This window comes from Crocodylus porosus, unplaced genomic scaffold (assembly GCF_001723895.1).
Source record: "Crocodylus porosus isolate Cpor-Errol unplaced genomic scaffold, CroPor_comp1, whole genome shotgun sequence".
In the NCBI taxonomy this organism is placed as follows: domain Eukaryota; kingdom Metazoa; phylum Chordata; order Crocodylia; family Crocodylidae; genus Crocodylus; species Crocodylus porosus.
Genome location: NW_017728943.1, coordinates 82,036,911 through 82,060,458, shown reverse-complemented (window position 1 = coordinate 82,060,458; position 23,548 = coordinate 82,036,911). Strand labels below are relative to the sequence as shown.

Below are 23,548 nucleotides of genomic sequence, written 5' to 3'. Positions count from 1 at the left end.
AGAGCGGTAAGGGGAGGTGGGGAATAACCCCTTCTCCCCTCTCTGGAAACAACTTGAATCCCTGCCCACAGCCAGCAAAACAGAACAAAAAAGAGGGGGAGAAGCAGCCAGAGCTTGGGTGACAGGAGCAGCCAGAGCTTGGGTGACAGAAGCTGAGGCCCCGGTGCCCTCTGCTCCTTCAGGAGGCTGAGACCTGGGACATGGGGGCTTTAGGGTGCTATTACGCCCCTCCCTGGCCAGGGGGGAGGAGCGAGGGTGGGGACTCCGCGGAGGAGGGACTCTTAGATCTCCTCGGCGGAGCAGAGCGGAGCAGTTGCAGAGGGAGAGCGCGGAGAGCGGGTGCTCTGCCCGGCGTGCGAGGCACAGCGCAGTGCAGGCTCTCCCCCAGGAAGGCGGGAGAGGGACAGCACAGATCCGCACAGGAGGGACGAGCGCAGATTTAGGAGGAGCGGCTCTCCTTGTGAACCGGGATTTGCTAGCAGTTTTGGTCTCCCCCCGCTTCTTCTTCCTACCCGCTCCTTAATTTATTTTTCTCTCCCTCCCTGCCTGCACAGCTCGGATTGTTCCTCTCTCCCTCTTTGATTCCTTTTGCCAGCGGTGACCAGAGCAAGGGGAGCAAGGAGGGCGAGCCAGGCAGCCCCTCTCCCTACTTCCAGGCACCCGAGGCTGGGATCAGCCCCCAGCTCCTCTCCCCGCTTTGGACCCCGGCGCCCGCGAAGGGACAGAGCAGCCGGGCCGGCAGGCAGCCCGCCCGAAGCTGGGATCATGCACTGAAACTTGCGGGCAAACTTTGGTGGTGTGCGGAGCGTGCGGCGCCCGGATCCCTGGAGGCGGCGGAGGGCGTGTGCGTGTCCGTGTCCGGGGGGCGGCGGCGGCGCAGCGGAGCCGGTGCCAAGGGGGGCAGAGCCGCGGGAGCGGAGCGCATGGAGGGCTGAGCCCGGAGCCTGGGAGCGTCTCGCGGAGCCGGCGGAGGCACAGCGCGCCCAGCGCAGCGCAGCGCAACGCAGCGGGGAAGGCGGCGGCGCCCGGCCAGGAGCCCCCCGCCGCCCCGCGCCAGGAACCATGAACTTTCTGCTCGCTTGGATCCGCTGGGGGCTGCCGGCGCTGCTCTATCTGCACCACGCGGAGGTACGGCCGCCACCGGCGGGGCCGGGCAGGGCGCGCGGGGAGGCCTTCCCCGGCCAGTCCCGCGCCGCGCCGGCCTGGGACGGGACATGCAGGGCATGGCCGGGGGAGGTGGCTTGCATCAGCTCCGGCCGGGGGGAGAGTGTGTGTGTGTGTGTGTGTGTGAGAGAGAGAGTCGGTTGTGTCAATGTAAATTGAGTGTGCTCTGTGTGTGTGTGTGCGCGTGGGGTGCGAGTGTGGGAGTGTATGTTTGTGGACGTGGGGTACGTGTGGCGTGGCACTGTGCTCCGTGTGGATGTGGGGTGTGAGGGTGTACTCTGTATGCAGTGTGAGTGTGTGTTAAGGGGTGTCGGCTGTAGCCGTGTTGGTGTAAGGACATAAGCAGACGGGGTTGTGCATGTGTGTGTTGTGTGCAGGGGAGGGGGATGTGGCTTGCTCCCCCACCCCCAAAGCAGCAGTGCAGAAGTCCCTGTCTGGCAGAAACCACAGGGAGATCAAAGGGGACAACATGGATTATTGGGAGTTTCTTCCCCGCTCCATTTGCGACATCCCCAGAGCCGCCCCCCCTTGGCCGGCTGCCCCTCCCGGATTACAACACTGCCTGCTCGCCGGGCCCTTCCCCCCCGGCGCTCTCTGATCTGGCTGCTCCCCCCCCCAGGTTCAGCAGTGAATCGGGTCTCTTTTCCTCCCCACCATGAGGTCCACATGACAAGCCAGATGCCTGGCTCCTTTGAAGGGGCTCAAGGGGAGCCTGAGGTGGAGTTTAGATTGTGGTGTAAGACTCGCGTCTAGTCTGAGGCGGTTAGATTATGGGTCGTGGCAGGCTTATGCCAGTCTGAGGTGGAGTTTAGATTGTGGTTCAGGGACTCGCGGCCAGTCGGGTGTCGTGGTTCATGCAAGGCTTAGTAGATCCTAGGTAGCCTCTACTATACTACTAGTTTGAGGTTAGATTATAGTTCATACGGGTTGTTGGGATAGGGGCGCCCCTGCCACAGGCAGCGGGCTGCGCTAGCTGACCTCTGGAGGTCCCCTCCAGCCCGGCTTCTCTAACTTTGCATGAAGCGGGGCATTTTGCCAAGAGGGCTTGAGAGCAAAAGTCCACGTGAAGGTGGCTTCTGTTTGCTGGCTGGGCTGGCATTGTACATGTAAGAGCCCGGACAGGGTTGTTTTCTCCTGCCAGCTGCCTGGGACATCCCTCTGGGCCCCCACAGTCTCCCCACCAGCAGCATGAAAAGAAATGCTGCCTGCAAACTGGCCTGGTGTGCACATTGTTTGCTCAGCACGGAGGCTGGGAGGTAACTCCTCAATGAGGAGCCATTTCACGTGGAACCGAAGTCTGGCAGGCAGTACCCGCTTTGTTGCTAGCCGGTGATATTGCCACTTTCTTTAGTGACAGCAGCGTCTTCGGCTGCACTTGGTAGGGCGCAGCGCTCCATTGGAGAGTGACGAGGACTAGGTTAGGGTAATAGCACCCATCTACTCTTATTTTAAAGGGTGGGGAAAAGCAACTTTGAAACTGCCAGTCAGAACCCAAGTCGGATTGTTTTCAGAAACAGAGCAAAATCATTCTGCCTTTCTTCCTTAGCCAGAGAGTGAGAAGCATGAAAGGAAGAGGAAAAGGGAGAGGGGGGAACCATAGGGCAGCAGTGAAGGGGTGTGTTGTGAGACAAACTGTATTAAAGATTGCAAGATGCTCACATTGTACAATGATGTGGGCCACGTAAGTGTTCGGACAGGCAGACGGTGAGGTCCCCAGACAGTTTCTAGTTCTGTCCTTATTTGTACATTGGTCGCCTAGATACCACGGTGATGGGAACATTAGAAATACCAATGCTAAGCAGACCTCACGTAGGCAGCATGGCGGTGACTGTGAACATGGCATAAAGCGTGACTCTCTGTGTCGGGACCAGTGTTGTGCGCTTTGATGATAATCTTTATCTCCACTCCTAATCAGGCAGTAGTGTTGAATAAACGTATCTATCTGGCCATGTTGGGGAGAATTAAATAAAGCCCTGACGGGCTGGCAGGAAAATCAAGGGCCAGGTAAGGCATTGTCAGGGTGCACTTATCACAATGCTGTTTTAGTGAATACAGTGTGCTGATGACCCCTTATGGAGTCAATTAGTAGCATTATGATCACCCTGCATGAGGCTAGGACTGTAACAGATTATGTCACTGGCCCAGGGCAGAAAGCACTGATGCCACAGGTATCTGACTTCACTTGTAGGGAAGAGCCTTTTAAAGTGAGGAGGAGGAGGGGGAGATGCAGTGGGAATGCCACCCCCTCTCAGCACTTGGCCACCCTGGAACTGGCACTTTGTCCTCCTCCCCTCAGGATCAGGTGAGGCCAGGGGATTTGGGGAGAAGGTAAGATGACATTCCCCCTTCCTCTCCAGTCCCGTTTCCTGTTTCCTAGAAAGTGGGACCATTCAGGTCCCTCCCACTCTTTCTTTGTTTGACGGGTCTGACTCTAAACTGTAGCCTGGGAGGGGTTACCCCAGCAGTTCTTTTCTTTCATGCCGGGGAATGTGAAGAGACCTGGGTCCTCCAGCTGTACTGCTGTCAGGATCAGCAATCATAAGACAGAGAGAAAAAGGGAAGCTGCGACTAGACTGTTAATGATCTCACATCCACTGGGCTGCTGCTTTTGGTGTGTGTTGTGTCAGGCCACGCTGGGAAGACCGAGGGAGCTTACTTCCAACCCCCCAACCCCCACCCCCGCACACTGAGGAGATCGGCGGCAGTGGGGCACCTTCTCCAAAGCTGCTTCTCAGTTCTGCTGGGAGAATGGTGTTTGGGAGGCAAAGAGGGGGATTCCATCCTGACATCTCGGAGGATTGCTCCGATTCCTGAACAAACCAAAAAACTCCTGCCCATTCTGCTGTGTCAGAGGTTCATCCGCTGAGCTCCCTGTTTGCAGGATTACTGACTTCCCCTGCTTCTACAGTGGGAAGGATTGCAGCTAAGCTCCCCCTTAAGTAGAAACCTCTGAGGGAAGAATTTCTAGCTCCTTAGACAGAAAGTGCCTTAACTCCTCTCCCAGAGTCTCTCCTAGAGTGGCTGGATTGTTTGTTCCAGCCCTAAACAGTTACAAAGCTCTTTTAATGAGGCTGCACAGATTAGGGGGAGGGGAAGGAAGAGAAAGAGTAGTGGTGGTGGTGGTGCTTGGGGGAAACACGTAGATTAACCTTTTCTCTTCCTCCAGAGAATAGCTTGCTGCACAGGATCAGGAGGGGGGCAGGGAAGGTGCAGACACAGCCAGGACGAGACAGGGTCCAACTCTCTTTTGGGGAGTGTTTGTCTGATTTTTAGACCATGCACTCTTAGCAACCTGCAAATGGCTCAGAGAAACCTTTCCCTTCACCAGACCCTAATTCCAGGCTGCTTATGCCCCTCTTAAGTGCTGGGATCTCTTCCCTGGCCCAAGAGAATATAAAATCCATTGGAAAGAAATCATATTACGGAAGCAATGAGTAATTCCAAAAGCTAGCAGAGGAGAGAGCGCCCAAGCAGCATGACCTTCAGGCTCCCACCGAAGGGCATGAGGCCTTTTTGTCCCTGATAGGTTTTCCATTTCCAGTTGGCCCTGCTAGGGTACCTAATATTGTGGTCCCATATGAAGCAAACTCCCTCCTTGCCAGGCAATTCTGCCCCAAGAGAATTGGGCACCAGGACAGGCAATAGGCAGCATACAGCAGTCAGAGAAGACAAGAGCACTCTCTTGAGTATAGCAAGGCCCGTAGGGTGATGTGGGATTGTTAATAATATTGTTATTAATAATCCTAAGAAGTTCTTCTATAGTTCCAAGGGCATGGGGTGAAGGACAGGCCAACTGTTGAACCACCTTCCTTTGGGTGCCAGCCGGTAGTCAGGAGCTGATTGGAGAATTTATTTTGATCCAGTTTGTCCCACTTCATTCAGCACGTGCACAGATGTTGCTGACTGGTAGTTTCTGCTGCTTTTTAAAAAAATTAAATCACAGCGATAGCCTTGATATTTAGTTGCTCCTAGCTTGGATCTGAGTTGCGTCTCCAGGTGCTGGTTGTGTAGGTTCCACTGAAGAAGGAGATTGAGGCCATATTATAGGTGGAGAGTGAAGAAAAAGCTGCATACACCTGTTTTCTGACACCTGCAGGAGAGGTGGGGGAAGGGAAAGAGGGCCAGCAACAGGAGGGCTGCTTGCTTCAGGGAGTAATAGACAAAGCTGAGATATAAAAGTTTCAGTACAGGGTAGTGTTCATGCTGTTCCTAGCAGGACATAACCTCCTCTAATAGGACTTTTTGGGCCTTGTCGACTGAGCAGACTGATCTAGCTAGTGATTTCCTTCCTTCATACTCTGAGATAACTGATGCTTTTCTACTCTTGCTATGGCTTCCTTTTGGCCCATGGTTTTGTGGCACAGCATGGTTTCAGAGGACCGCTGCCACATCCATTTTGTTTGTGCTGTTGCAGTGACCTTCACACTTTAGGAATGAAACTGGTCCTGGGCTCTTGCTTTTAAACTGATAGAACAACCTTAATACATTGAGGTACGGCAGACAGTCCCCCTGCCCTCAAGGCTGGATTTTCACCTTATCCCCAGAGTCTGGCACTTAATGACTTTAGGGATTCTGCAGGTCAGAGATGTTGGGGGGACTTTAGAGAGAGGTAATTCTGTTCAGCCTCACAGGCATAACTGAGAGAGGGGCTTCTTGAACTTTGTCAGTTCCATCTCTGCTCTCCTGTGAAAGCTAAAGCTTCAAGCTGCTTGGCTGAGTGATGTGTGTGTGTCTGTATAGAAGCGTATAGGCAGCAGATCTTTGCGGCCAGCCTGACACTGAGCCATGACAGCCTGGCTGGGTTGGTGATCTGTCTAATGAGAATTTGGACAGTTGTCTCTTTACACGGCTAAATACATTTAATTAGTGACACACAGTATTTTGCTTTTATATGCAAAGCAACTTAATACAACTGACCTATGGCCACGTCTGGGGTGGAGGGCATTGCACAGGTGATGGAAGGAGGGCACTTCTGGTCCAGGATACCAGAGTGAAGCCTGATACTTCTGAAAGTTGTATTAGAGCTATAATGCTCCCATAAAGCAAAGAGGAGCTGAGTTTTTAAGGTCTCACCTGAAAGTGAAAACAGTTCTTAATAAAACACTGTAGCACTTGAACTCCCTTCCTCCCCCTGGTTCTGCCCCGGGTTAGTTATTTCCATTCATACCTCTTGCAGCCACACAGAAGTGTCTCTTGTCACAACAAAACAGCAGGAGTAATTTTTTTGTGTGTGTGTTTTTGCTAGGGGAATGTAGCAGAGAGAGCAGAGGGGTCTTGCTTCACAGCAGCAAATCAAAGGCCCAGAACTGTGGCCCCGTCATGTTGAGCTGCACGGTGTCCTTCCTTCCAGGGCTGGGAAGCAGAAGTAGTCTGGTGGAATTAGTATGGGAGGGAGTGATGTAACACTTAATCAGTCTGACATCAGGCCAAATATTGACACCTTCACATCTCAGCAGCAGACAGGCATACACCACTGAAAAAAGCATAGATGTCCTTTCAAACCCCGATTCTTTTCTCCCCCTCCTTTCCCTATGCCACAATATGTTAATCTGAATCATTTACTTTTATAACAGAGCAAATTAAGAGAAGAGAAGAGAGAGGAAAAAGTGTGTGGCGGTCCCTTTAAAAGTAGTGCCCAATCTCTTTGCACTTGCGGGTGTGCTTTGTAACGTAGGCCCCTTTTTGAAATACCTTCCACTAACTTTCCTTGGAACATGAACGTGGTCAAATCTCCCGGCGTATTTGTCATGTCAGCGTTAGAAGGTCACCAATGTTGTTTTTCTCCTCCGCCCCCAGCCCAGATTCGCTCTCTGTTTTTTGACCTTAATAATTTGAAATGCCTTTGAACAGTTAGTTTCTTTTTTATAGCAACGGTGTGCACTGAGTGAGAGCCTTGCTCCTCCTCCAAATGCCCCCCCCTCTGTCACGCACACACATATTCCAAGGGGAATTATTTTTGCCTTGATTCCATGGCCCCTGCCCTTCTCCACCCCTTTCAGCTCTAGCTGGGGTGTTATTTTTATTTCATTTTCTTCTGCTCTGAGGGCAAGAGGAGACAAAGGTCTCTCTGTGCCTGTCATGCTGTCACGAGGGGGGACACACACTTCACCTCAAAGGGAGCAAAAACCTTTCTGAATAACACCCCTCCTCCCTGCCACCCGCCCTGCCCAGAGATTCCCCTCGATACAGTTCCAGCAGGGAAGTCTGACACGCTCCTTTGTGGGGGTTTTATTTCTCAGGCCTGGGGAATGGGGGGCTGGGTATAGCCACGGTGTGAATGAATACATCCGGATGCTGCAGTCATGCTTCGAAACATTGGGGGCTTCCAGCGGCTTTGTTGCCTCAGCACTCTGGAGCCTGCCTGCAGAATCCCAGAAAGCTGTTCAGCTCCCTAACTGCCCCTGGGGACTGGGTAATGACTTTGTGTTTTGACTAATTTTCTGTTATCTTTGCAGTTGTCGCAGGCGGCTCCGACCCTGGGGGATGGGGAGAGGAAACCCAATGAAGGTGAGTGGTTTGCATCTCTCCTTTCAACAGCTACAGGGTTTACAAGTTAAATTAGGGGGAGCTCTGGGAGGTGGGGAAATGGAAATGGGGTGCTAGGAGGGGAGAGCGGGGAGACATTGAGCCAAACTGCCCAGAAGCTCTTGAGGACCAATACTGCCACCTTCTGGAAAACAGGCGTAATTTGGGAGGGGGGCGGGGGGGTAAGAGAGGCGCAGATGCAGAAGGGGGAATGAGAGGAAACGTGAGAAATCCGACTTAACCCTTTGTGGCTGCATGCCTAGCAGGGCGGCTCTTTCATTCAGAAAGCCTTTTTCTGAGCTGGGTGGGCTGGGCTGCTTCTCTTCCCATCAGCAGTTACTTTTCTGGAGACAGGCTGGCTGTGCCAGTGCAGTGGAATAAATTGCAGAGATGCTCATGAACCCATTTCACATTTCCCAGAACTCTGAGAATAAGAATAATAATAAAAAAAATAGCCACATGAAAAGCTGAGTAGCTGTGAATAATTTCCTAGGGATTTGCCACAAGGTTGCAGGAGGGAATTTGTCATCTCTGCTGCCTGTCTCTTATTCTTCTCTTTCCCCTCTGCACTCATTGTGCCCTGCTCAGTGATAATATCTGATCATCAGACAACGGACCAATCAGCACCTGAATTCTTCTGAGACCATAAGTTAGCACATCCCAAAAAAACCAAAAAGAGTGTGTGTGTGTGTGTGTGTGTGTGTGTGAGAGAGAGAGAGAGAGAGAGAGAGAGAAGCAGCAGAATAGCCTGGGCTTATTTTACAGATTCACACTCTTCTTCTCCACAGATAGCTTGTGAGAGGGCTGTACTGCTAAGCACTTTACAGTGGTAAATACAAAAAAAGGCTCCCTTTTGCTGTCTGTGAGCTACCTGGCCTGGTGAGGCTAGTAGCACAGTCCAGCTGCTTCTGTTCAGCTTGCTGCTGGGAGTGTAGTACTTATAGAAAATGCTGGCAGAAAGAAAATTGGATGCTAGTGCTTCCCTAGCCATTGCTATTTCATATCACTCCAGCTGCCCAGAGACCAATGTAATAAGTAGTGGACCAGGAGTTCAGCTGCAAGGTTGAATAGGTCTGGTCTGTAGGCCATAGGTAACAGGCTATCAGAACTCAATTCTTGGTAGTCTACTTCTGACTTGTGGGTGGCTGTATATTTTAATGTATCGGCTTTTTCTCTATAATCCTTGTTTTAGAATTGGGATTACAGAAGTATGGACTTTGGAGCTTTAGGCTGATGTGATCTTCAGGCACCTTTCAGACTCTCCAGGCTTTCTATGCTTTTTCTGCTTGCATGGTGGAGAAACCCACTGTCTTGCTGGGACCACCCACAGCTGCAGCTTGTCTTTTGCGTCATTTGGTTGGCAAGGGCTGACAGGTTGTGACCTTTGGTGTTGTTCCCTCCGAAGGGCAGCAGGGGGCTCTAGCAGTGCAGCTGGGGACCGAAGACTTTGCCACATTCAATTTCAATTTCAATAACTTTATTGGCATGGCAAGGTGTTGCCAGAGGGGTTAGTACAAGGTGTCCATTTTACATCATCATCCATTTCTCCTTTGCTGGTGGACTGCCACATCCTGGAGCTTGATCCTTGCTCCAGTTGCAGTCAACAGCAAACATGGACTTCAGATTGATCTGGCTAATAGGCTTATTTTAGTGCCCAGTCCGTCTGTGAGAGATAGAAATAAGTAGTAGCTACTCCCCTAGTCTGTGCCCTTTTGTGCTTCTGTTCATCCTGAATGGGTTTGGTCTAATGGTTAGAGCAGCGAGGGCTGGGAGTCAAGACTGTTAGGTTCTTTTGCTTGTTCTGTGATGCAAACATGGCTGTAATTAGACTAAAGCAGTAGACATCAAGACTCCTGGGGTACCTTTCTGGCTTGCCATGTGATCTTGAGTAAATCACCTTCCTTTTCCTCTTGCTCTTATGGTGCCTCAGTTTCTCCTCTGTAATAACAGGGTGATAACATGGCACAACTCTACAAGGGAGGTCGCACAGCTTCGTTCGCTGGAGGTTAGTAAGGTCTTAGAGCTCTTGGAGTGAGAGATTTTTTTTGTGTGTGTGTGCTTATTTTTATCACCCATCTGTACAGCCATTTCAGCCAGGTTTATATTGGATGGACCTGAACCAGTTTGGGGTCTCTGTAATTCTAGCCCCAGGCTTTCTAGCTCTCAGATAGTCTTCCGCATGGTTTTGTGGCACAGGACGTTGTAGACAAGTCAGACAAATACTCTTTGTTTGCTCCACGAGAAAAGACTTTCTGGTATAAATAAAGGAAACCACCAGCCTTTTTGGCTGCATTTTTATTTTTAAAAGAACTGTGTGTGTGTGTGTGTGTGTGTGTGTGTGTACACACACACAAACACTGTATATATACTATATATATATTTATATAGGTTTATTTGTTTATATACATGACACAGTTTCTCCCTGCCCCACAGCCAAGAAATTGTGCTTAATTCTGCTAAGACTATGGCTCCATCACAGAGTTAACCTGGGATCTGATTGTGTTTTTCCTTTAATTTTCCTGCCATCTGTGTAGAAGGACTGGTGCCCCTAGCTTTGAGGAACGTGTTCTAGAAAGTGGGATCAATTTTACCTCTCCTGGAGCCTGCTAGTTTGCAGTGAGGGTGCAGGCTAGATCACTCGAGTACTGACAGTCCTTTAATGACCTTCCCACAATTCCCTCTGAAGGACAGATGAGTTCTTCTGCAGTTGATACAACTGCCTGGGAAAGTATTCTGGAGTGCTCGGCACAAAGAACCGTGGGGTATGACTCCAGACATGTATGAGCCAGTGCAGTGGCAGTGAGAATGCAGTAACACAGACACAACTTTGCAGTGGGGAAGTTCATATTTGGGCTAAGCTTGCCCTGGTCCTCAGACATGGGTTCCATAATAACTGTACAACACAGATATAACCTACATGCAGAGCACCTGCTACCATGAAAATAATTCTTTGTGAGGAGGGTTTTCTAATTTAACAGCAGATACAGATTCCCTTCCACCTTTTCAGAGACTGTCAAAAAATCCTCCCACAGAAGATGCTAACAGCAACAAGTCACAATTTGCTGTGGAGTTTTTTTGGGAGGAATTTCTGGTTCTGGCAGCACCCTGCATCCCAAACGCTCAAGCAGTGGTTCTCAAACTTTTTTTTTTTTTGTGGACCACTTGAAAATTGCTGAGAGTGTCAGCAGACCACTTAATAAACATTTTTTGTTCTACAAATCAAAGCACACAACTTGTATTTTAATATCAGGTTGAGGCAGGACTCTGGAAAGGAACACACAAAAAGAAAGTTTAGAAGCCAATTGGTAGCCTGGGTTCACTGGCATTATCTGTTGCTTTAAAGTGCACAGCTGAATCTTGATTAATATATATTAATATAAATAATTATTATACTATTAATAAATAATTACACAATTTAATTAATCATTATCCAAATATGGATCAAATAATGTTCTTTCTTTGTCTCATAATTTGGATTATAAATTTAATTAATAGTTTACATGAAATTAATATACTTTCGTATAATGTATGGGGTTATTAGCAAAGGCGGTTCAGCTTGACGTGTGTGTTGTGTGCGTGTGAATGTATATGTATATATATGTGTAAAATGTGTGTATATGTATGTGTGTGTGAATTGCCTTTGCTAATAACCCCATAGGTTATACAAAAGCAAATTAAATTTTGAAAGCTTGCCCCATTTTTTCCCATTTATGCTTTTGGTAGCTTTTTCTTCTCACTTTCACTCATCTGTCTAGTGGAAGAGATGTGGCTTCTGCTTCTTATGCTGTAGGCTAGCGCATGGGGTAGCATCTGGTTTGCATGGGTTGTGAGTCCCTCCCCCTCCCCCCACCCCCAACAATGAATCCATGAACATTTTTATCCCCAACTTATTTTTTGGTAATAGTTCTCAGATTCTTAACCCTAGGACAGCAAGGTGGAGCAGGAGGTTGATCAGTCACTATGTTGGCAGAATCTCTCAGGTGCTAAACTGTTTAATATAGATAGCCTCTTTTTAAGGTTAAGGTCACCCTGAAGGTGAACAGGGAGAAGGAGGCAGTGCAGACAAGACAGGAAAAGAGATGAGAGACAAACTGCAGTGGCAGGCAGGGAGGAGGGAGGACTTTTCTCCTCAAGGAGAAATGCCAGTAATCAGTCCCGGCCTTCCAGGCTGCATTTCCCCTCCCTGAGCCACTTGCTCTTTTAATACGTGCTTGTGCTTTCTGACACTTCAGAGTCCCAGAGAGAAGCTCCTCCCCATTTGTACACATTGCCAGCAGCGCTTGTGACACTGTCAGCTCTGTGTGACCTAGAATTAACTTTCAACAATTAACCGTAGGCCCTGAGCTCAAAGCCTTGCAGCTTTTTTTGTGGCAAAGCAACCTTTATGCCAGTTTGTCACAGGTTCAGGGCACTCCAGAAATGCTTACCAGAGACCATTTTTTCCATGAGGCAAGCAGTTTGTGCTTATCACACCGGGTTATCAACCTTACCATTGCAGGGCTGTGCACACACTATGGGCCTATCATTCTAATGCAGAACAGCACAGGCGATGCAGTCTCCCTCTGCCTACCCTGTCCCTCTGCTCCACTCATAACTTCCACCTTAGAAAGCTGGAGAAGCTTAGGAAGGCTGCAGGGCCACCCTGCCTTTACTGTATGTGGAACCATGCCGGAAGCAGGTTTGCTGGTGCATTTATCTGTCCTGTTTATCATGTCTTTAAATCTCTCTGACCCTTGACCAAGCAACGAGAGGAATCTTTGGCACCAGGTTGGGGGAGCATTGGGAAATTCCTGTGAAATCAGAGAGGGTAGCAGTGCTTGATGTTGGCTCCTTTTCGGTGCTCAGAGGAAGACAGGAAATAAAGGACGGACTGCTCTCCTCTCCCATGTCCCCATTCTGCCTTATCTGGGTTCAGTAGCCAAATGTGTGTGGCCCAGTTATTACTGTGAGTGGTGTGTGGTGGTTTTGAGTCCCTTGCTGTATGGCTGCCCCTGGATTCCCTGGGCCGAGAGAGTATGATTTTTCTCAGAGTTCCAGGGCTTTAGGGCCTGAGACTTTGGCATGTGTCATTAAGATGTTGCACAGTATTTCAGAAGATGGCAAAGTGGGAAGGATGCTTGGGCTGTCTCTGGATGGGCCGTGTAGGGGATGGTCAGAGAAGGTGAAAAGAGCTAGAGGTGGACAGGATGGAGGAGTGGAAAGGCATGCTTCATGGACCAGGCCCATTCTTCTTAACCTCTGGGGAAATCCTGCTCCCAAACCCTGTCCCTTCTGCCCTCATCTTTTGAGGGGTGCTTCCCACTTTACCCCTTGCCCCTCTGTCCAAAAACCACCAGATAAAACTTTGATATTTTGAGAGGGGTGAAAGATGAGCCCTGTCAATGACTCAGTCGCCACACCAAATGACTTTTTGCGGTGCTTTTTGGCTGAGCTAATGCACTCAGCAGCAGCACATACGATGGAGCATGTCAGATAACAGGAGACAGGGTGTGTGTAGAGGAGGCATCAGCAGGCATAGAGCAGCATCATGGAGGATCTATTCAGTTGGTTAGTTTGCTACTCCTGTCCTTTTTCCGCTCTTCAGAAGCAGAAGCTAGTTCAGTCAGGAGCCTGCACCCCTTCCTCTCTACCGCACCAAAAGGGTCAGCAAGATATTTGGCGAGTTACTTTACACTTTTATTGGGTGGCCTAACACAGCATGGTGTGGTGGAGAGGGGGTGAAGCCTGTGCTGCAGAGACTGCAGAGCACTGCAAGACTACCATTGAGGAGCAGAGGGTTCAGGAGTTGCAACTTGTGTGGGTATTTCCAGGCTGAGCCGCTGCTAATTTGCTTCTTCCCTCCCCACAGTTATCAAGTTCTTGGACGTTTATAAGCGCAGCTACTGCAGGACAATCGAGACCCTGGTGGACATATTCCAGGAGTACCCGGATGAAGTGGAATACATCTTCAAGCCATCCTGTGTTCCCTTGATGAGGTGTGCGGGCTGCTGCGGTGATGAGGGCCTAGAGTGTGTCCCCGGAGAAGTGCACAACGTCACCATGGAGGTGAGGGCCTGGCTAGGGAATAAGCACAGAGGAGGAAAAAATGCCTCCTATCCTCAGGCCTTCCCTAAGTTGCAGTAGCAGCTTGGAAAGTAAAGCTTATCCTGGGGAGAGAGACCTCTTCCGAGATGGGGGTGGACCTTCTGGGGAATCAGGGGGAGAGTGTGTCTTGCTGCCAGCCATACCCTGGAGTGATGAGACACCACTCGGTAAGGCAGGGGTGTGATTCCCTTTGGCTGCACCCCAGGGATTTAACATGTGTTGCTTCCATTAGGGTTAATGGAAGAATCCATTTTCTGGGTCAGTGGAGTTACCTTAGTAGTTACAAAGAGAGATGCAGCAATATAAAGGGAACTTTCCCAGCATGGTCTCTGAGGCCCCAGAGGGAACCGTCTCTCGCTCCACCTTAACTTTTGGTTTGGGACTTGTATCACACAGCTCTTGCTCCTAATGCGGCTGGCTATACTGTAAGAGAGGAAGTCCTCTCTGAACTCTCTCTCCTGGAGGGCATGTCAGGTCAGCCTGTACAGACAGGGCTGGGGATTTGGGTCATTAGCTACTTTGGCACAGCAGGGGTGTGAAGGGGCTCTAAGAAACACACTGCTGCAGTGTCAAGCGGGAAAGACTGTATGCTTTTCTCTCTTTTGTTCTGCAGCTACAGAATCAAGGGCTTCTGCAAGTCAGAGGCTACCAATTGTGGCTAACACTGGGCGCACAGGAAGGCTACATTTTGGGCAGTCTTTCCTCAGAAAGCTCTGCCACTGTGCCACTGCATGAGCCTGGGTTCTCTCTCTCACCCTAGGGCAATGCTGATTCCCCTTGTAACTGACCTATAGCCCCCTACTATCTCAGCCCTGGGTTCCCCACATCCAGCTCTTGCTGATGTCCCTCGCTCCTGCCCTTCAGCATCTCATGTCTCAGCCCTGAAACTCTCAAACAGAGGCTGTAAATGGTGCGGTGGCTTTATAGGATGTAGAAGAGCCCAGAAGGGACTGTGCTGATACCAGCACACTCATTTTTCTTGGGGTCTAAGCTGTATGTGAACTGAAATGCACAAAGCTCATCAAGGAGGCTTGCACTGTTACCTATAGTGTGGTAGCTTCTAAAGGCCCCCGTCAGCCTGCCTCCCCATTTTATTTGGAGATGTGTTAGAGATGTATTTCTTCCTACTGGAATCCCCAGTCTGGGATCATTGGAATCATCCATTGGGGCGTGGGGGATGGGTGCATTGACAAGCCTCTGATGCAGTCACAGTGCCCATCTCCCAGCAAGGCTCAGTGAAGAGTGCAGTATAAATGTATAGCATCAGATCCTTGACTCAGATTACATCAGTGGAGCTTCCCTGACTTGATCCTTGGGAGCTTTTGGATCTTCAGGGATGATCTGACCACTAAGCACTGGGACAATGGGTGTGCCCATCCAACTAATTAGCAGCTTTAATTGTACACATCAATCAGCCAAAAGAGTACAACCTCCAAGAAGTGATTGGCTTCAGCAGTCAGGAGAGATATGGACTGGTTCATTTTCAGCCTCCACTTTAACCTGAAGCCTTTTGCCATCTGAGGGCATTTTGGTGTCTGGTGTGAAATTAGTCACTTGACTGTCATTCTTAGAGGGGCTCTGGACCGACTGGACAAGTGGCCTGTATTAGGCAAGAACCTGTCACATCAGAGGTGTAGGGAAGGCTCCATGGAGAAAGCTGGTATTGCTACTGCTATTTCAGCACCACCAGCCTTTGGGGTTGTCAGCCTGCACTTTTCACCAGCTCTACCCTGACTGAACATCTGGAAGAAGAAAACCTGGGGCTGAACCCGGGAGCAGTGGGGATGTGGCTGGTGACTCTCTATAGGCTCTGCTGTGCTCCCCAGGGGTCAGCTGGGGCTGAGAATGTATTTTTAGCTTGTGTGGGGGTTGCTGACCCTCTCTGAGGTGGTGATTAGAGGCCAGGATGATGACACTTTGTTTTTTTCCTTCCAGATCATGAGAATTAAACCCCATCAGAGTCAACACATAGCATACATGAGCTTCTTACAGCACAGTAAATGTGAATGCAGGTGAGAATGGAACAGTGCTGGGATCTCCAGGGCTCTGACTGCTGTCATAATAAACCTACCTCCAGGGATTTGGCCTTGTCTTTTTTCACTGCCTTAAACTTAAAGACCTGGCCCAATTAGCACTTCAAGTCTGTTCCAAACTGGTGTGCAGAGAGACAGCTGGACTAGTGGGGAGGGGGTCCTTCCATTGCAGGTGTTACCACTCTCAAGATGGCAGGTGATTGGAGGACAGTGCCTGGGATGGGTTAGGGTAGGGTGTATCCTGTGGACAAATGATATGTCATGGGGGAGCCCACTGGCTTCCAAGGAAGGGCAGAAACCTTCCAGGGTGGTCCCTTAGTCAGAATGGGCATGTTCTGTGGTGCTTGCAGTTCCTGCCTTGTACGGGGCAAGGATTTGGGGAGCAGACCTGTGACTGCAGAACCTGGGGCAGGCCAGGGGAGGGTATAATTGGTGGGGTCTCTAGGGGGATCCCTTTTAATCAGGCCTTTGTCCTTTTTTCCCTTCCAGACCAAAGAAAGATGTCAAAGCTAAGCAAGAAAAGTAAGTGGCGAGCTTTTTCTCCCTTTTTTTTTTCTCATGGTGGTTGGTTGTTTTTTTTCCTTTCCTTTTCCCTCTTTTGGTCATTTGTCAGCAAGAGGTGCTCAAATCCAGGAGCTGTTTCTTTAATTATCAGGTGGTGGTTTTAGGTGGCAAGCCCTAAATCCATTCCAGGTGGGCACAGAAATCCAGATGTAGTTCTCCCTGCTTCAGGCTAGGGGAGGAACTTTCCTGACCCAGAACATGGAATTGGTTCCCTAATGATTTACAGAGAGTACCCAGGGTATTCTGGAGTGGAATCTGATGTGTCCATCAGGAATGGATTTTAGGTGCTCCCTGCTCTCCCCCTCCCCAGGTGTTTCTTTGATCACTGGAAATTGCTGTCCTTCTTTTTCTTGCTGCTTTGGTGAGAACTTGCTGGCTTCTTTCTCAGCAGCTTGCGCAGAGACTCTTTCAGAAGCAAGACAGTCTCTCAGCTTGGGTTCCTAGTAGAGCCTCTAGCTGAGTGGGTGCTCTGCTGGCTGGCAGTAGGAGGTGGTAGCACTGGAAGTCTGGTGAAGGCAGGGGTGATTCTACATGTGGATGAGCATTGCTTGGTGACGGGGCTGGGTGGGTGGATGGGCGGGTGAGGGAAAGGAGCCATCTTAGCCCTCCTAGCAGGAGATGGGGATGAACTTGGCTGAGGGCTTCAAGGGAAGGTGGAATCTCTTTCAAGCTTGTGGTTCCATTCTAGGGACATAAGAGGGGTAGGGTACAGCCTGCCTGCAGAGGGTGATGATTTTTACACCATCCCGACCACCGCCGTGATGATAACGAACGTGGAGTGAATGAATGAATAAATACATAAACACATACATAAATAAAGAGCAACCCCTCATGTGAGCGGTTATGCAGAACTGCATATTGCTGGGACAGCATCTTTGCCATGTGGCTGCACTGAGTTGAATGAGTAAAGAATGGGCTGGGGCATGGGGAGATAAAGCAGAAACAGAGAGAGAGAACACATGCATGTGAGAGAGAGAGAACGCATCTTCTGGTTGGCTTCATAGGTGTAGCCACTCACCAGCCTTTCACCCATCCCTGGAGTCTTGCTCATGGTACCAGTAGGCTGAGTTGGGACTCACTTGTGCAGTGGCAGCCCATCCACGTGACTCTGTGGTTCGATGGTGTGAGAGCGTTGGTTCTGTGTGAGCACGGGTGCCAATGGGGAGCGGGTGAGGCAGCCAGGCCTTCCTCTCTGACTCTGTAGTGTCCCTGCCTTCTCTGACCAGGTGTGCAGCCCCTTGCTGTTTCTGTACACTAGGAACACTAGGGCTGGCCTCAAGTCCCTGTTATGTCTGATGCACTTTCCCTTGACCCTGGAGTTTACTTGCCCTTAATGTCTCTCTAGTTTGCAAGGGTGTGGAAATCTCTCCCAAAGGAAATTCCCGTCTTTCTACCACCACCACATTATGACTCTTGGTGTGTTCTTGGGGTGCTCCCTTTGCTTGCAGCTAGGAGAGAGTTTGGAAGGGAACTAGCACTCAGTTGCCAGTTGCAGCACATAAGCTTGAACGGGACTCCCAAAATACCCTGACAGTTACCTTCAGGTTCCTTCCCCACTCTTTCTTCCTTATCTCCCCCTCTCCTACCCACCCAAGGTGGACTGAAAAGCCGTGCCACTAGGGCTCACTCGACCAATAAACACTGGCCCTTCTCTATCCCAGTTTACGTGTCTGTTCCTGGCCCTGGTGATTGTGTGGCTCAAGGAACAGAGCAGGTTCTAGACTTCTCCCCGGCTCTCTCCCTGGGCATGAAGATAGGTGCTTAGTGCGCTTAGCATCCCAGCCTGCTGCTACAAACCAGGTGCAATCAGTGAATTATTTTGAAAGAAGAAAGTGTCAAATGGGTCAGCGTCTTGGCTCCGTTCGCTTGCCTGCCCAGCAGATCCATGTGGAAAGTGTGTGAGGAGGACTGAAAACAGCTTGGTTGGCTGAGAGGGGGCTCTTTCCCCTACCCCTGCCACATGTCCTAACTAGGTCAGGGCTCTTAATTCTTCCCCTTCATATGATCAATTCGGAAGCTGCCAGTAGGTAGGTGGCAGGGGCTCCCAACCACTGAGTGGAGTGACAGGCAGGAGGCAGAATGGTTGAACAGGCGATTCAGGTTAGACAACCACCTCCTCCTCCTCCTCCTGCAACATTGCTCACCTGCCTGCATGAGTCACTCCTCGGATCTGCCTGTGCAGCTGCAGGGGTGGCAAAGGGAGGTGGGCTGGGTGCCCAGTGCTGCAGGCCCTTGCTCCACAGGTGAGCAGGTTCCTTGGGTTGCCCCGGCTGCTGCGAGGGTGGTGGTTGCAGGGCAAAGGGCTGGGTGGTCACATGCTTCCAAACTTTCCCTCTTTGTGGTGAGCCTCACGTGGCAAGGCCCCCTTCCTGCCCCTCCCAGCCTCCACTCCCTGCATCTAACAGGAGGTGGCTTCCTCACCTGCTCCTTTCACATGTTAACCCAGCACTGCTGCTCAGCATGGGAAGAGTCTTTGGAGTGCCAACATTTTCCTTGGACTGTGGGGGATGCCCTTGCCCTGTAGGGTGGTGCTAGCACTGCCTCTTCCCTAAGTGTTTTCCTTATTCAAGGCGGGAAGGGAATCCCTTCATTCATGTTGCCTCTCATCAAGCACTGACTTATGATCTGTTGCCAGAAAAGCATTTACAAGGCACGGGTATTGTGCGGCACTTAATTGAGTGTCTCTGCTTCCCTTCCCTGCCCCTGTCCCATCCCAATCTCTGAAAGCCCCTCTTCAGAGGAGGAAGGCACCCCTGGGACAGCTGCTGTTGCTGGTGAGGGTCCAAGCTGCCTTTGCCTTGAAGGGGGCTTCTGCAGCACTCCAGCCTTTGGCCTTGCCTTTGCTTCATACGTGGCCCTAGTGTGGTGGCGCTGGCAGTGTGGAGAGGCCAGTCAGTGTGTGTGGCTCGGGGCTGAACACAAATACAACACCCCACAGACCTGCTTCTCTACAACACTGTGTGCTTCCCCCTCCTCCCAGCAGGCACAGGGCTGGGGCTTCCCTCCCCTTTCTGTTTTCTTTCTCTCTTTCTCTTTCTGTTTTTTTTTTTTTGTTTTGTTTTGTTTTTCTTCCAGAAAATCAAAGCGAGGAAAGGGAAAGGGTCAAAAGAGAAAGCGCAAGAAAGGCCGGTACAAACCACACAGCTTGTACGTTTGTGTCCTGTGCTCGTAGAGCTTGTCCCTAAATTGTCCCACCTGCTTGCAGCACACTGAAAAATCTTACCTTTCCCCCCCCTCAAATCACTGGGTGGCTCAGATCCCTCTCAGGGGCTGCGCTGGTGGTGGCTCAGCTCTGGCACTGAGGGGAAGCAGAGCTCAGGGAAGGTGGCTTTTGCTTGCTTGGCGCCTTCTCTCTATTAACAAGCAACAGCAGCCATGTCTAAGCGTGCCAGAGAGGGTGGGGCAGGAGGGTTCTCTGCACTCTTAGTGCTCCTTTATGACGCACCTGTGCCGTCCACTTTCACCACTTGGCTTCTGTCCCCAGCAAGTCACTCCTACAGAGTCTTGCAACAGGAGGCTGGCACCTACCATGCATGCATGTGGGTGTGTATGTATGTGTGGGTATGTGTGTGCACTCACGCATGTGTGTCTGGTGGAAACACAAGCGGAGAGGAGCAGTGGGAAATTTAGAAGGCGTCTCTCTCTCCCTCTGCTGGACTTGGCGGCTCCTCTCTCTCTGTCTTCTGGTCTCTGTCTCTCTCACTCTGGTTCACACAATTCTGCATTATAAATTTCTGGCCCGTCTCCTAGTAGATTCTCGGGTGGCCAGTCTGGAGTGGGATGGGGGCTTAACAGATGACTTCACTTCCCCTATCCTCAAGAAATGACCAGGCAATACCTGGCAGTTGGTGCAAGCTGCAGGGGTGTCCTCTCTGCTCTCTGCACAGTTGTTGCCCCTGATGATTCAGGAGTCTGGCCTGCTTTTCAGGGGTGGATAGATTCCTGCTTCTTTGCCTGCTAGCTGCTGGCCTCAGTGAAGCTTGGATGTTCTGTTTCAGGAGCCCCCTTGCTAACACATCTGTTGCTAGCAAGGGTCTGTCGCTTTCCAGTCCCTGGGCCCCCTGCAGATTGGAATTGATGCAGGATTTGTGAATACCGTGCAGAGAACCTGTTTTCTGTCTCTATGCTGATGCAAGAGGGTTTTGTCGTGAACAGATTCTGGGGCTTTCGGGGCAGTGCTATGAGTGTCCCTCAGCCAATGATGCTTCAGTGGGACAGCGTGGGGGCTGTTGGGAGGGGGCAGGGGATTGCTTTGATGTGTAGGGTGTTGCATGTGTATTTTCTTCCTGCTGAAGCGCTGTAGCTTAGACGTCTTTCCTTTTGCCTTTTTGCAGTCACTGTGAGCCTTGCTCAGAGAGGAGAAAGCACTTGTTTGTACAAGATCCCCAGACCTGTAAATGTTCCTGCAAAAACACAGATTCACGTTGCAAATCGAGGCAGCTTGAGTTAAACGAGCGCACTTGCAGGTTTGTGTCCTGAAGGATGAAAGAGAAACACACAAAGAGAGAGAGAAAGAGGGGGGAGCTTGCTTTCTGCTGGCTTCTGGCACCATTGCTCTGTGATCGCTCCTTTCCTCTGTACTTTGGGGGCTGGAGGGCTGAGGGGTAACTAGGATGGGGACAGCATTTACTCTTTGCCAAATGTTTGCTGTGAGCTTGTGTGTGTGCATGTCAGGATTGGATGAGATGCTCTGACAGCTGAGGTGTTTGTGCTCAAGGGGTTCTCTCATAGAATAAGATGGTGGCTTTTGGGTTGCTGTGTTAATCAGGGAAGGAGCCTGGAGCTCTGTATGCTTCATACTGGATTCCCTTTGTAGAGAGAACAAGAAAAGCCCCTTTTCTTCAGAGGAAATGTAGCCCCTCTCCTCTGGGGAGAGAAAAGCCAAATCCCTACCTGCAACCCCCTAGCATTTTTCTGCCCTCCCGCTCCTAAAACCCAGGGGGGCACTCTTGTACTGCACTTTGCACACAATATGCCTCACATCCACTGTTAATGGCACATTTCTGTTTGAGGCCTACACTCTGTGCTGCGCCCCACACCATGGTGCGTGTTTATAGGATATGCATGGCAGAGGGTCCCTTCTTTAGTCTGCCTATGAGAACCAGGTACAGAGAGACTGTGTTCAGGGCCTGTTTAGTGACCTACACTGCCTGTATATATCTCTGTGTGTTTGCTTTTGTGCATCTCCATAGAGAAACATGACTAGGAACAGTGGGCCTGGTCCTTGTGTCAATCAGTACGGCTTCACTGAATTGTGGGGAGCTATGCTGCTTTACGTTGGCTGAAGATCTGGCTTTGCGTGCATGTGTGTAACGTGTGAGATCATCTGTATGTGAGATCATCTATATATATATTTATATAGGCACATGAAACTGATTGCTGAGATCCCTCTCTGGACTGGCCTGGTGCTATAAACTCTAGCTCCCATTCACAAAGATTCTGGAGTCTGTTCCCATCTAGAGAGCATTGCACTGTTTATAGTCAGGCTAAAAGGTCAAACAGCTATGAAATGAGGGTCCCCTGTGGCTAGAGGCTGGAAGCTGAGGCATCTGTTTGCCTGCCTGGTAAAACTTTGTGGCTGGGCAGTGTCTGTGTATTGAGCCCTCCCTTGGGGATTTGGTGCTCACCAAGCCAACGGCCTCATGCCATTGTGCTCTGTGCCAAACCCTATGAAGCCTGGCTCTCCGGCATTGCCAGGGCTTGAGAAACTGCTCTGGATGCAGAGAAATTATCTGGGAAGCTGTTACCTGAATGGGAGGGCGACTAGTGCTGGGGGCAGAACAGAGCCGTTCTTCTTCAGTTACGTTTCACCCTGCAGGCGCAGTTCCCTGGAGAGTAAGAACAGACAGCTTCCTGCCGTTGACCTTTATCCCTCACTGCTGTGTCCCACTCCCCCCTCCCTTTCCCCACTCCCAGAACAGCTGGCATTACCCCTAAAGAGTTTAAGGGTGGGAAATAATCTCAAGTGAAAAAAAAAAATCTTCCTGGCTTGAGGAATTATTAGACTTTCTTGCCAGTCCCTCCCTGTGGTGGGGTGAGTGGCATGATTAGAGGTTTCCAGAGGTAGTGCATTGGCCAGGAGCACAGGATGGAGTCATGGGAGCGGGTAATTTAGCTGTTTCCGGATTTAAAGCTGGTTAAGCTGAAGTTCCTCCCCCTCTCTTCTCTGGAGTTTCTGAAGTTGGGCCCTATGGGGCAGGGCAAGTTCTTGTTTGTCCTGCTGCTTCTGCAAGCTGCTGCTGCTGCTTTTCTCTGGCACTAACCCCTGCTCTCAGCAGCCAGTGGAATGAGAGGCACTTTCCTTTCATCTTTTTGCTTGTATGAGACTCTTGGCTGCACTGCTTCAAATGGAAATGATAGGCTAGATGGAGAGAGAGTGTGTGTGTGTGTGTGTGTGTGTGTGTCTCTGTCTCTGCGTGGGAGGCTCAGGCCCTGTGCACGTGTGTGTGTGTGTGTGTGTGTGTGTGTGTGTGGGTAGATGGTAAGGGTAAATGGAAAGCAAGGTGGGGTTGAAGGTTGAGGAGGAAGAAAGCTCTTTTGCTGTGACTCTGCTCCTAAACTCACCCCCTAACCTCAGCCTCGGAGAACCCAGGGGAATGTGTTTCATCCAGGTTGATGTCCTTAGTTATATTGTCCCGACCTTCCACAGATGTGTGAAAAGTCTGCAGTGCCCCAGCAGGGGTGCAGTAGCATAGAAATGCTGCCGCCTTAACCTCACCACCAACCCTTCTTTACCTCTGTCCCATCCCCCACAAATCACAAATGTAACCTCTCTTTCTTCCCTCTCCTTCCTGGCAGATGTGACAAGCCAAGACGGTGAGCAGCGGAGAAGAAGGGGGAACAGCCCTGTTTTTGGAGCCTGATTTCTCACCTGGACAGGGGAAAAAAAAAACACTAATCCAAATGAACCCTAAAATGAAGGATCGGTAGAGCACAGCACTTTCAGTACGGACGATGGACTCTGGAAGGAACATTCCCCAAGGCACCCGCCGCACAGAATACACCTTTTGGTTTTGAACTGTTGTTTTTTGTTTTCTTTTCATGCTGCTAAATAATGGAGCCAGGAAGACTATAGGGTGTATTTTATGGGATTCCCATACATACATACATACATACATACATACATACATACATATATATATATATATATATATATGTATGTATGTGTGCGTGTATGT

At 50.3% G+C, this 23,548-nt stretch overlaps 1 protein-coding gene across 3 annotated transcripts; it reads left to right on the top strand.

Moving 5' to 3' along the window:
• The first annotated feature begins 310 nt into the window (after positions 1–310).
• On the top strand, positions 311–23,250 carry VEGFA (vascular endothelial growth factor A). Of its 3 annotated transcripts, none has more exons than XM_019549669.1 (8): positions 311–1,128; positions 7,620–7,671; positions 13,538–13,734; positions 15,709–15,785; positions 16,296–16,328; positions 19,434–19,517; positions 20,705–20,836; positions 23,169–23,250. In XM_019549669.1, the coding sequence occupies exons 1-8, from the start codon at positions 1,063–1,065 to the stop codon at positions 23,188–23,190; spliced, it is 663 nt and encodes a 220-aa protein (XP_019405214.1). In that variant the 5' UTR covers positions 311–1,062; the 3' UTR covers positions 23,191–23,250. The 3 variants fall into 3 exon arrangements, with proteins under 3 accessions (XP_019405214.1, XP_019405215.1, XP_019405216.1); XM_019549670.1 differs by having other exon boundaries at positions 312–1,128; positions 19,446–19,517; XM_019549671.1 differs by lacking the exon at positions 19,434–19,517 and having other exon boundaries at positions 312–1,128.
• Positions 23,251–23,548: the final 298 nt, after the last annotated feature.